This window comes from Bombus affinis, chromosome 18, assembly GCF_024516045.1.
Source record: "Bombus affinis isolate iyBomAffi1 chromosome 18, iyBomAffi1.2, whole genome shotgun sequence".
NCBI classification, from domain to species: Eukaryota; Metazoa; Arthropoda; class Insecta; order Hymenoptera; family Apidae; genus Bombus; species Bombus affinis.
The window spans coordinates 5,009,690-5,022,822 of NC_066361.1; the positions used below are offsets into that span (position 1 = coordinate 5,009,690).

The window sequence follows — 13,133 nt, forward strand, 5'->3', positions numbered from 1 at the left end:
AATATATCATATTGTAGAGGTTCACTGATAAAGCAACGAGTGGATGAATTTGTTATGGAAAAATATATTGAAACAAGTATAGGTATAAGTATAGTGTATGCTGATGCAGATCTGCACTCTTATAGCGTTACAATACAATAGCAGAAGCTATGATAGGGAGCACGTTCATATATTTATACTAAAGGACATTACCAAAAAAGTTAACCTTGTAGCTGTGGCTGAAGGCTTCAAGAAACATAAATAGAAATCTATTTATAGCTCCTTTGTTTTTAGACCTTGTAACCCAAAACAACATTTATATTCAAGGGCGCAATAATGTGCACCTCTACTTATTTCGAATTTCTTCACTAAATTCTATTTTCTTCTTAGCAGCGGTCTCCAGGTCACGGATATACAAAAACAAAGAAGTAGAGTTTTTCTTGAAGTAATTACTTCAACAAGTTGCATTCTTCTGTTCTACGAGACACTGCGCACGCCCATACTTTCACACACTCATACTCATATATGTGTATCACTACTACGCAGCTAATTCTGTGTGGCATACAAAATTACACATATCTGAATAATTGCAGCCAAAACAGGCGAGATCGAGATAATCCATTACGACCCAGCATACTTCCCTTGCTTCCAATACTGCTACAAGCTTTCCAAACTAGGAAACCACCGAAACCAATAACCAAACACACTTTTCCATCAAGGCAGGCCACGCGTCTGTCCACCAATCACATCGAACCCGTTCATTCAACTAGGTTTCCAGGGCAAACGTAATACCAGCCCGGTATAATGAGAGTGGCCGTAATTTCGGAGGGTAAGGCGGCTTTCCATTTGCCAGCAACCCACTCTCTGCCCTTTCTTCGTTCCTCTTCTTCGGTCACAGAGGATCTCGCTGTCCATTGTAATTGGGCGCGAAGGAAAAGGCACAAATGGTTGATCGAACCAGGACCATCAAAATGGCTGTAATCCAATTTCGATCACGGCGAACAAGGGACTTTCGAGCTAAGATCCACGGAGCCGGTTCTTCTCCGCGAATAAATAGGTTAAGCAGTCCTGTCACCTAGAAGAGGAAAGGAACGTCGTACACACGAAACGATGGATCATGTCAATCGTGACACGTACGGGACACGGGGTTTATATGCGGGAACACGACCGGTCTCAGCCCACTTTACATTGGAAACGCGCCACCGAGCTACTCTTCCTTTATCAATATCTTACTCTGCTCAGTCTGCTGGGACCACGTTTCCTCGATTTACGTCTCGCGCGATTTTCTTTCGCTGGAAAGGCGCACTTCCAAGGCGAGGATACGTTGAGACTGTTTTAGGACACGGAAATGAGACATCGAACAATATTTTTTTTTATTATTTAATTTGTACTTTATAATTTGTCCAGCTGGACATTTGGTAATTTTTTCTAGTTTTATTGCTAAATAATAAAAGGTGGCTACCCCCAGCGAGATACTATCTTCCAATTTGACTATTTTCTTCTGTGAGGTCAGTGGGGCGTTTTCTTTTTAGTCTTCTTTCTATGAGAGTTTTGCTCGTTTCATTAGCCAGATTTTTTCTTTCACCGTTGGTATTTTTAAGTCTATGCTTATATCCTCGTTTCTGACATACCAGAGGGCGTTCGCTATTGTTCTCAGTATCTTCGATGGTAGCGACTCTAGTTTATCTATGTGACTCATTGCTGCTGTCCCCCATAGTGGCATTCCGTACGTCCAATAGGTTTTATTATCGTTTTGTATATTTTTAATTTATTTTCTATCCTGAGTTTAGAATTTCGACTAGTTAACCAGTACATCTGTCTTCTTTTTATCCATATTTTGTCTATAATTGATTTATTATGTTGATTTCATGTAAGTAGTGTGGCTAAGTGGAGTGCTAGGTATTTAATTTGCCTCGTTTATGTTATGTGCGTGCCATTCAATTGAATATTTGGTGGTTTCCGTTTTCTTAGTGTAAATGTAATATGGTTACATTTACTGGGGTTTGCTTTTATTTGTTTATTTTTCTGATGTGCTCTTGTGGTAATGTGACTGCTGTTTCTGCATTAGTGTGCCTGGCTAGTACAGCCATGTCGTCCGCGAATGTCAGTTTTGCTGTTGGTACTTGGCATGTTGGCCGTGTATGAGTGAACAACGTGCGCTTTGGATGGAAGGGATATATTGGACTGATAAAATTCGAACGTAGGTGGGTTTTGATCGTCGAAATGAAAGTTCGAGAAAATTTAAGGGAAAATGAGACACTTAAGCTTCTAGAGGGATTAAAAGTGGAATTTATAACAAACCTAGAAGACGCGACTGGAATCTTGGCACAGACGCAATCATACCTCTACGAAGTAATTAGCCGAAACAAAGGAGAAAATGTTGGAAGTGGAATAAACTTTCAAAATGGACGGTCAAAAGTTTGTTGCCCAAAGTCTACTTTGTCTTTAATATCTCGTAAACTCGTTATTTAAAGACGCACAGAAAATGCTTATTATTTCCACGAATTTTTATTCGAGATGATAAACGTTAGTGAAAATTTACCGATTGAACATGCGACAAATTTGTCTCGTTTAAAGCTTTTGGAAATTGTTCGATTCGATCGGAAAGCGGATAACTCGATAATCGTAGGAAGATTAATCGTCGATCGATCTCCCTTTCTCGGTGGATAAGTTTGTCCGGATGATTAACAGGGCTGTTTGAACAGTCGATAAACTTAGCTCGATAAAACCAGTTAGATGTACACGCGGCCGTCTTTGCCTGCAGCGCTAAATGAAGCGATACCATTTAACGGCGTGTTGCCGCAGCAACGGGACAATTTCGGGCTAAAATGATGGCCCGATGTGGCCGTCCTAAATGGCTGCTACAATTTCTACCAATATCGTGCCGCTTGCAGCGCTCGTAATGCGTTCTGCAGGTTTCACCAAGGAATGCCATTGAGAAATCAAACGAAATAAATAAACGAATAGAAACAACGATCAAAAGCGCATTTAGCACAATTTGGGCAAAAGTGGTTTAGTTGCACTGACCTATAAGCTTCAAACACATTCCAGCTTTCGTGTTCCATGTTATATCGACTTTCAACGAGATATCTGCAACCTGTAAAACGATCGACGCAGACTGTGAAACTTCGGGCAAAATGTGCTGTGGACCCTTCGAGATTTCCATACAAACGTCCTTCGAACTATTTATGAATTATTTTAAGGTGATATGTCGTGATAGGTGCAGCAGGAATATCCCGATGTTCAACAAAAAGTTTATCACTATTAACAATCAACGAGTCAACAATTTATACGATTCACACTTATGATTAACCATCGAGAGTTTACAATCGCGTATCTCGGCTTGTGTTTGCTTCGCTACGATACCGAACCTTTCGCACTTCGCGGCTTGAGGCAGAATGACTCTTTGTTCGAAACCAAACGGATTCTTTCCTTAGTTGCCCTTCGATATCCCTACTACACACGCGTTTATTAGATGTACCGCGGCGGTTGCCGCGCGTGCATTCTTCCAAACATTCGGCGGAGGAACCATAGGATATAGATGGCACCACATTAGGCACGTCAGCCTTACGCTTTGAAGATATAGCGCTTTGTGTCGCGAAGCCGTTGGAAAGTTCCGTGCTCGTGTGCCAACCTAACAATTTGTTAAAATTATATCGCGTAGCCAACCTTCTGTGAATAATCGCTTTTAGTCTTATAATTGTATAACAGGGTTTTATGAACCATTTAAATTTAGAAAATCGACTTATTTGTTATTACCATAGATAATGATAATTAATCATCGACGAAAGACGAAGAGGTAAATTATTTGTTTAATTAAATACTCAAAGTAGACGCGTATGTGAAAAAACTGGAATAATAGTCGACAGCCGAAAATGTTCTTTTAGAACGTGTGCTATTGTTAGGTTATGAAACAGTCCCCTAATTTAATCGTTCTATCTGTATGGAAATACATTCATTAACTTAGTTAACTGTATGATATACTACACACACTGCGTGGTAACAATGAAAATGAGTAAAAATAGAATTCAAATGGTTGAATAATATAATTAACATAATAATTACTTTAAACAAGTTCTGTTTCGTTAGTCAGACTGATATAACCTCGTTTTCTTTTTTTATCACACAAGATTGCTAGAGAGTATAATAAACAGCAAAGAGCTTTCAATTTTTTCGGATAGGTAGAATAAAAATATACGAGGAATGCAGTATTTCCACTACAGCGTTCCAAGTTTGAAGCAAAATCATGTTGTCGCTTCAAAACTCGCCAATTCTCAAAACATTCGACTGAATAATTCCATCTCACAAAAATGCGAATCTCTCGCAAGAAGAATATTACAGCAACTTCAATTTCAACTATTCCTTCTAGCTGTTCCTGTAAAAAAATCAGAAACACGATAAAAGAGAAATGTTGTCGAAGAATTCTCATAACTTGAAATCCAATTAAACGTAAACTAACAAAAAAGGAGAAAGAGAGGAACACGATAGAGGAATTTTCATAACTTCAAGCCCAGTTAACCGATGCCACGAAATAATAAGAAAAGAACGGAAAGAATTAGCATAGAAGAGTATTCGTATCTTTAACTTCTCCTACGAAACAATTAGAAACAACGAAAACGAAAAGAGATACGCTAGAAGAAATTTCACTTCAAATTCAATAAACTATTCCTCCGTAACAATAAAATAAGGAGAAAGAAACAGAATGTTGAAAATGACAGCTTGAGTTCGTGTTCGCCATCTGTATGCAGATGCGCTAGTTACAATAAATAGTAACTAGAAGATAGTTCTAGGTACAATCGATAAATTTAATCGATAGGTTTAAGATGTCCTCTGGTTTTTTATCCCTAGTCTACGTAGGGAAGTGTAATATGAATTTAATAATTTATCCAAAGAATAAAATAATAGCTATTATGATCCTACCTCTAAATACAGAAATAACAACGCAGAAAGAAATACGATAGAAGAATTTTCACAATTGCACTCTCTATTTTCCTCCACGTCTATCACACGACACGTATCAAATAAAGATAGAATGCTTGAACTGCCCATCTTTCACGAGCGTCTTCTACCTCTTGGCATTGTCTCCTGTCTCTCCTTTGCGGTCGCGTAACAGACTTTAATTGAAAAATACCCGCGTCCCTTTGACGCGATCTGATGCGTCAGACGTGACCACGGAAACGGTTCCCCAAGAAAATGCAGACACAATACGTAATATTGGGTTGGCAACTAAGTGATTGCGGATTTTGCCATTACCACCTAATGACAAAGTCCGCAATCACTTAGTTGCTAACCTATAATACATAATATTGGGTTGTCCGAAAAGTTTCTTTCGTTTTATGAGGAAATAATAGACGCACAACGTTTTTGTTTTATATTATTTTGTCGAATTACGTACGATCCACTCTTTGTTCTGTTGAGATAAACACCGCGACATTTCACAGACTTGGTTTCACGTTTGTACGAAGGTGCACTGTTGTAAAAAACACGTTTGCGGAAGAAAGACACTTTTCGGACAACTTAATACATCGGCGACTCGAGATAAGGTTATGCCAGCTAGCGGATGCGCAAACCGAAGGCGGAGGGCAAAGAAAACAGGCTCGTAAACTTGCAACGACGTTGCTTGGCCTAATTAGGAACCGTTGCATGCCTCAAAGCGACGATAGAAGGCGTACAAAGCCGACTAGGATGCTCCCGGTAAAATGTCCCTAGGAGAAATTTCTTATTACGGCTGTGGAACAGGCCGAGCCGCCTCCCGATGCACGCTCGTTATCCAACACATCGCACCGTTCTCCTTCTACAACGTTTTCTTCCTATAAGTTCGAAAGCCAGAGAGTTGATTAAAATAGTGGCCAACTGGTGACATCGGATATAGTGAATTTTTTTATAAGAACCAAATGTAACAGAAGTGGAACTAGGGAGGTTTTTAGAGACTTCTGGAGTACATGGATGTTTTATAATATAGAATTTTATGTTAATTAAATGGCGAATTTGTGAACTATATACAGTAGCGATAAATAGGTTTAATTTATTTGTTAAGTATGTACCTGGTTGTATGAAATAGATTTTTAAAAAAGAAGAGGAAGTGGTTTTGGGAAGATATGGCGTTTCCTAGGGATTTACTTAGGTGGTTTGTGGTCAGTTGGTTGAAAAAGTATGGGAAGATTCGTTTAGTGTGTTAAAAAGAGGTGTTTAAAAGACACAAACAAAACAAAGAAACAAAGGTGTTTAAAAGATAGTGTGTGGAGCAAAACAATACCAGACTTTTGCATGAAACGTGGATAATTCGTGTAATATGTGTTTCTTCAATATTAACAATCAGAAATTTATTTTCAATGTTAATCCCCTCAGCTTTGAGTAATAATACCAGAAGCCTGTCGAATGTAATAAAGTTGATCTCTGCTGAGATACGATGGTAATTTAATCAAGCTCTATGCAGCTAAGACATAGTTTTCTCGATGACACTGAAATTTGTTAACTTTGATTTTCTTACAGGGTGGTTCAGAATGCAAGCAGAAAATATTTCTCTGTGGATTTATTATGAGTCTTTCGGTGTTAGGAAGATGTATTATAAGCAACTGTATTTTTACATTCTCAGAACCTATACAGTTTTTACAAACCATGTCCAGTAAGAATCTTATTCTAAGATTCCAATAATGCTAGCATTGCAAATGGTAGGAAATGAAATGTCTAGTGGACTCAGCTTACATGCAGAAGCCTCAACGACAATAACAGTATAGGTATATTTCTATATTCCAGCAACTTCTCTGATTTCTTATCCATAATATCTTATGCACGATACAAATCATAGAATGTTCCAATATTAGGTTCGTATATGATGTTTGCATGGAAGATATTAAAGCAGCGGTGCTCAACTATCGGCATCCTCAGCTATCTCACTTATACCAGGTATGTAAATATGAAACCGGAATTTTTGTATAGAAAATACACGTTTATTGTATGAAAATGATTAAAAATATTTTATTCGAAGTATTGCCTATCGCTAGCTATACATTTTTCCCACCTGTCTGGCAATTGGTGGATGCCACGCCAAAAAAACTGTCGCAATCACTTAGTTGCCAACCCAATAGAACAAGAACAAAGACTCCATGATACACATAGAAGTTTCGAGAAATTTGATCAATGTTTCTAAACAAAGACCATATAAAATAGACAAATCCATATAAATGGGCACGAGAAACTAAAATAATTAAAATATTCATATTTCTGAGAACTGATACACAGCTGCTTGTCTTCGATACGAAAGGAATGAACCCCCTGAACGTATCTTTATTGGAAGAAAGTAGACGAGAATAGAGACATTATCCACAACCGCCATAAACTCTGTAATATCCTCATCTTCTTACCAAGCCAGCCAGAGATTTCCGACTTTATCGCCAATATACATATATTCAGCTTGGCATTGGTAAATTAAAGCCGTAGCAATTTAAGAAGTTGGACGGCGCAGAAACGCCAGAGATTCAGAAGAACGATAAGCCGTTGCCGTGGTTGCAAAGGCGAATGCTCTAAGGAAAAGTAAGTGAATTACCCGATACCAATTGAGACGGTGGCGGCTGCTCGACGAGGATAAATCACGCCGGTTGCCTTATCAGAAACCACTGAATCCCCACAACTTCCACGGCCGCACAGTCTCGCGCTATTTTCTCAATCGGTTTATGCGCCGAGAGTAGCGGCACCAGAATAAAGCATTCGCCGAACTAACTAACGCGCAGCTGATTATTTTCAAGTTTCTCTTGAATTATTCTACAGACAGCCGCCTCAGCGGATCATCGAGAAACTATTCCGGTTCGTTCGATTACCGGTAGATGGAGAAGTAAATTTCGATCCTTCGTCCCTGGGTTCGTAGAAATTTAAAAGAATGGATAAATGCAGCGATGGTGAAAAATGGGCGAATTATTTTTATGCATTCTATTTGGCACAGTTAAGTGAAACCGTGTCAAGTAGCGAAAGGAAGAAGAACGCTGGTAAATGATTGAACGAGTCTACAAAAACGCTCAGATACAGTGAACTCGTGCTTTTAATTGATCTCTGATCAGATAAACGATTGGTTTACGATATCGGTTAACGGTTGTTAATTGGAAAACGCATATACAATACATTGTATTCAAAGGTATACAGTTCGTACGTACTATATATATTTCTTTAGTTATTATAGCACGAAGAGAAGTTCTGAAAACTTTGTCACACTTACTTATATCTGTAATGATTCTTATTTATGTATACGGGGTGTCTCAGCTAAATCAGATCACCTAAACATCAGCCTTGGGTATTGTTTTATTGTTTATTTCTTTAGCAAATTCCACGATCGTCGGTATTTTGTTGCAAGTATTATGGTAATTATGTGGGCATACGTGTAATTCAAAAGATATTTCGATTCTAATATGATGAAATGCATGAAAGATAAGGAAGATACAAATTTCAGTCGCCAAGTTTTACAAAATTAAGGTTCAAATATCTTTTAAAGTATTGTAGTATCGTGGACAAATGGTCTAAGAAATATCGCGTGAACCATAAACAATGTTGAGAGAAGGCCTAAGTGCCGTTAGGCCAAAAGGCCTGGCATTTTTACCGGGTAAAAAAATCCGCAATCACTTAGTTGCCAACCCAATATATACATTTTTATCTGATGCATTAAAAAATTCTATTAGACAAGTCAGAGACTTAAATTTTCCCATTAAACTTCAAATGCAGAAACCGGGGAACTGCAAGGAACGATAGGAGCAATTTTATTGAGGAATCTTGAGTAAAAATTCCAGACTTTGAAATGGCGTTAAGATAAGGCATCGCTGTGCCTCGAAACTCTGCACATTAGCCGAACGATCCAATTTAATGAAAACCGTGGACGGGCAGTTCGACATCTGGTAGATGCTAATCTCACGAAAAACGGAAATTGCCCGGTACCATTTTCCTAACCGTCCCACTTTATTCGAATTAAACTCCGGCTGGTATCCTCAGGCGCACCTTCCGCGTCTTCGAATAACCTCGTCGACATTGAAATACTCTAAGAGCACAAACTCTATATCTGCTCTGCTTCTTTAAAAAATGAAATTTAATTAACAGTAAATGGTCTGTTAACAGTTATTTGATAAAAAAAAATATCTATATATTGAGGTTAGGAGTTGACAACGCAGGATAAATCACTTTCACATACGTTTTACTGTTGATTTTTCTAAACGCAAACGAAGGCCACAGACGAGGTGCGTGATAAATAACATTTGTTATTCATTTATAGAAAAGTATTCGAATATTCAATTTCCGATTAACCAATTCTATATCGCAACTATCCTTCCGCTTCATTTTATTAGGTTGGCAGCTAAGTGATTGCGGAGTTTGTCATTAGATGGCATTGACAAAATCCGCCATCACTTAGTTGCCAGTAACCTAATAGAACTGAATAAATATCACTCTCTTAAACATTTATAAAATATACACGATGTTAATTAATTTGAAGTAATTATTCGTTTCTCACAACGTCTTATCCTTTCTTCCAACTATTCTGTTGAAGTGATCACCACTTCTACGAAAACTCTACATCTGGTCTTTTTAGTTTCTTCAAGCGCTGAAGCCATCGACAGCATATAGACAAAAGACTGGCACGAAGGCAGACCATAAACAATAGATAGGCGGCGTTGGCTTCGGGGTTTTCAGTTATAAGCTAACACTGCTAGCTAACGTGTGTATCTGGTCCAGCTCAAATTGTATTCCTACTTATTATTACACTTCTCTATTAAATATTTTTTTTCTCCCTTACACTTTATCCACGCGTTTTCTCTCTTTATACATCCAATAACCTCAACATATTTTATACCAAACTACGTTCTTTTAGCCAGCAAAGAAACATTAATATAACAAAATAATTAAAGAATGGGACTTGTTATATCTCTCCCGAGTGGCCACCAAATATAAAATTCACTTGGAAACAGAAACGAACGAACATATTAAAATATAGCAGATGCAAATAGAGAAATTACGATGAGTTAAGAGATTATAAGAGATTATGAATCCAAGTCAGACCAGCTAACTCGTGTTTTCTAATTAACAGATTAATTAATTAGTCGTTGAAATTTGTGAAATTTCCGTTTAAAACGGGACTTTCGTATAAAAAGGAGGGGGTTAATGCAGATAGAGAACGATAGGGCAAGGAAGAAAAATGGATTTACAGCTGGGAATAGTTGCGCGACTGATAGGGCAAAGCGGGTTACGCTACTTTTTACGGGGATTTTCCATTTGCGGTCGTCGCGGTTGCGGATCAGCCCCGTTGGCAATGGGACGTATCGTCCGATTAACTTCCCCTGGGCCAATTGGATATTCCGATACGTCTGCATATTTACGCGCGATTCACAAAAGGTGTCGCATCACCGCGATATCGTTCCTCGCCTCGAGCTTTCTCACGCGAAATCGTATTTCATGCCGTTTACAACTATCTATGTCATTGTGCACAATTGTGGCAATCATGAGATTTGTATTATGGCAAGTATTTTCAATTAATTTCTAACTATTTTAAACGAAGTTCCAACATTTCCAATATATTCAAGTTGGAAATTTCGACTGCATTACATCGTGTACCACGACCATGTAGCATGAGTCGGGTCTCGTTTGAACATAAATAATGATAATCGAGTAAAAATTTCGATAATCGAGTAAATTGTGTATATACAGTGACTCACGATGGTATTCGAACGCTTACACTTAATTTTAATTATTAAATTCAATTTCAATTATTATTCAATTATTATTAAATATTCAATATCAATATTAAATTTCAATTATTAATTAAAATGAGGCGTACTAAACTAATTTATTAAAACAATTCCGTATCTTCACACAAAACGCTGTAACACTGTTGACAGTTTTTCATCTTCCTTTGCACTTCCTTGCACCTTGTAAACATTATTGCTAAATGAAAATATTCGTACGTTCACTTGATGTTAGGATGTCGTTTCGGTAATAGTAACGTAAAAGAGTGCACAACAGTATTTAAAATGAATACCAAAAAGTGTGAGGCTTACTGTTTACAGTGCTATATATTAGGTAGGCAACTAAGTGATGGCGGATTTTGTCAATGCCACCTAACGACAAAGTCCACAATCACTTAGTTACCAACCCAATACAATCTGTACATTTATCATTCCTATTTTTACAGACAAATAAAATACAACAATCTGTAGAAGTGAGAGAGTCGTTAAGAGAATTGCTGTTTGAGACAGTCGTTAAAAAAGCCATTAAAACCAATGAGTAAGCGGCGATATATAATATTTGCATTTAATACTTTCGCGATGTAGCATCATTTTATTAATACATTTGTTTTATTATTATTATTATTGTAATAACTGCACACTTCTTAGGTTAACACATTAATAACGGCAATTCATGCTACACAATTTGATTATTAATATATATTGTTGGTAGAATTTGATATAATCGTCAATACGTAAATAAAATGTGAAACTGTAAAATTGGAAAAATTGAATGACCAACGCTCGTTCACGATCAAACGAAATTCCGTGAAGAGAATTCCTGAAGTGCCTGGTGGAAACTGTAATTGGGATAAAGAATTCGGTACAGCGCGTCCGAAATCAATTGACCGTTCAACATCACTTCGCCTATTCCAAGACTCACAGTTAAGACGAAGTGGGGGAAACTCCTTAACCTGCAAAGCTTAGTTTCGAACCACCGAATAATATGGTGGGATTTGTTCTTTCATGGCTTCGAACGGTCAATTGATACTACGTGTAACAGAACTAAAAAGATTTTAGTTGGTCGAAGCTACGTAAAGGGAATTTCACAACGAAGAACCGTGTCAACTGTGAATCGATTAAATGGAGGAAAGTTCAAATATTTAAAAAGAAAGGAAAATAGAAACAAGGGGGCGGATTTGCCAAAAAATTTCAAATGAAAAACTGGTGTAAAATTTTGCAAGGCGAAAGTTTGAAGTCGACCGATCCTTCGAAGTAAAAGGTAACGTTCGTTGCTTAAGAAAAGAAATTACCCGCGGAATATGAAACGTTTTGGCTGGAAACACAGTTTAAAATGGAACGATGCGGATTGTTGACAATCGGGGGAAAAAAAGACAGGAAGAAGCAAGCAACTTTGACGCAAACAACTTTTTACTGAAATATCAAGGCGAAGAAGTAGTTCAAGATGAAAGCAAATGGAACACCGCAGCCCCGTGGTTTCATATGAAACTTCTCAAGCGTCCAACTTTCATCTGATCGATGCAAAAAAAAAAGAAAGAAAAAATATATCGTTTGAACGACTCGAATCATTAACTTGAAACGAGATCTCCTATCGTTTGTATAGATAGGAGCATGTTTACGAGAATATTGCAAGCTAAGGTAGTCGATCTAATGACCATATGTTTTTCGAAAAGTACATTCCATGCCTGCGAAGAACCTTTGTACACCGCTTTATTTATTGCGGCACTTTATATGCTAATTAATTAGCTTCAAGCATATTAAATTTACACGAAATGTAGAATTTGTTAACACATTGTTGACCGGCAATTTTACTGAGAATTTTATATCACCGGCTATTATTTCGCAATTGTATGTGCAAGTAAAACGATATAAATAAACTTTAATAAATTTTATCTATTATTCAACTTTTAATATTTCTCTTTCTGTGTGACGGTACACAACAGCTTTTGCAATATATCTAGTTTCTGCGTTTTCCTTTTGAACAGCATATTCTAAACGATCTAGTCGGATTTGTTTTTCTGCCAGTGACTACTTTTTCTAACACGTGGTCTCTTAGTTGTCTGGAAAATCTGAAGGATGCGCATCACTATAATAAGCAGCTGTTTAAGAAATTCAAGAAATGTCAGGTGCAATGTTGCATTCTTTGAAATCCACAGCTATCCATTCTCTAGCTATTTCCAGTAGAAATTTGTTGTATCTTGTTTTATTTTCTGGCAGAAAGGTACAGTACATTTTATATGCATCCAACAAGGTGCAGTTTATCAGAAAAAATGCTAATTTTCTGAACTACTAATCTTCTGATACAGTATCATTTTCCAAGTCACCACAATTTGATTCACAATCACTCGGACAATCAGATAAAACATCCGCGTATAATTCATTGGTACGTTCCGTCAACGTTGACATTTTTTTACAACAAAGGACACAACTTGACGGGTC

At 37.4% G+C, this 13,133-nt stretch overlaps 1 protein-coding gene and 3 long non-coding RNA genes across 15 annotated transcripts in view; 2 read left to right on the forward strand and 2 right to left on the reverse strand.

The window, feature by feature from the left end:
* Nucleotides 1-13,133, reverse strand: part of LOC126926433 (tyrosine-protein kinase Btk29A-like) — a 193,861-nt gene that overhangs the window by 27,688 nt on the left and 153,040 nt on the right. For 2 of the 12 annotated variants that reach the window (XR_007714553.1, XM_050742748.1), the window contains one exon: nucleotides 4,866-5,789. The exons of the other annotated variants lie outside the window; for them this stretch is intronic. Coding sequence is in view for 1 of the 2 variants with exons in the window: in XM_050742748.1 (XP_050598705.1) it covers nucleotides 5,746-5,789 (44 nt within the window). In the remaining variant the exon portion in view is untranslated. Of the gene's footprint in view, nucleotides 1-4,865; nucleotides 5,790-13,133 lie in introns of those variants that run through there. 12 annotated transcript variants of the gene reach the window in all.
* Nucleotides 80-3,257, reverse strand: LOC126926461 (uncharacterized). The gene is made up of 2 exons (XR_007714623.1): nucleotides 1,117-3,257; nucleotides 80-1,054 (listed from the first exon to the last, which is right to left on the reverse strand). It is a non-coding gene; the product is annotated as an uncharacterized LOC126926461 (long non-coding RNA).
* LOC126926474 (uncharacterized) lies at nucleotides 3,267-4,799 on the forward strand. Its single transcript, XR_007714642.1, has 2 exons — nucleotides 3,267-3,778; nucleotides 4,349-4,799. It is a non-coding gene; the product is annotated as an uncharacterized LOC126926474 (long non-coding RNA).
* On the forward strand, nucleotides 10,939-12,598 carry LOC126926488 (uncharacterized). The gene is made up of 2 exons (XR_007714655.1): nucleotides 10,939-11,232; nucleotides 11,407-12,598. It is a non-coding gene; the product is annotated as an uncharacterized LOC126926488 (long non-coding RNA).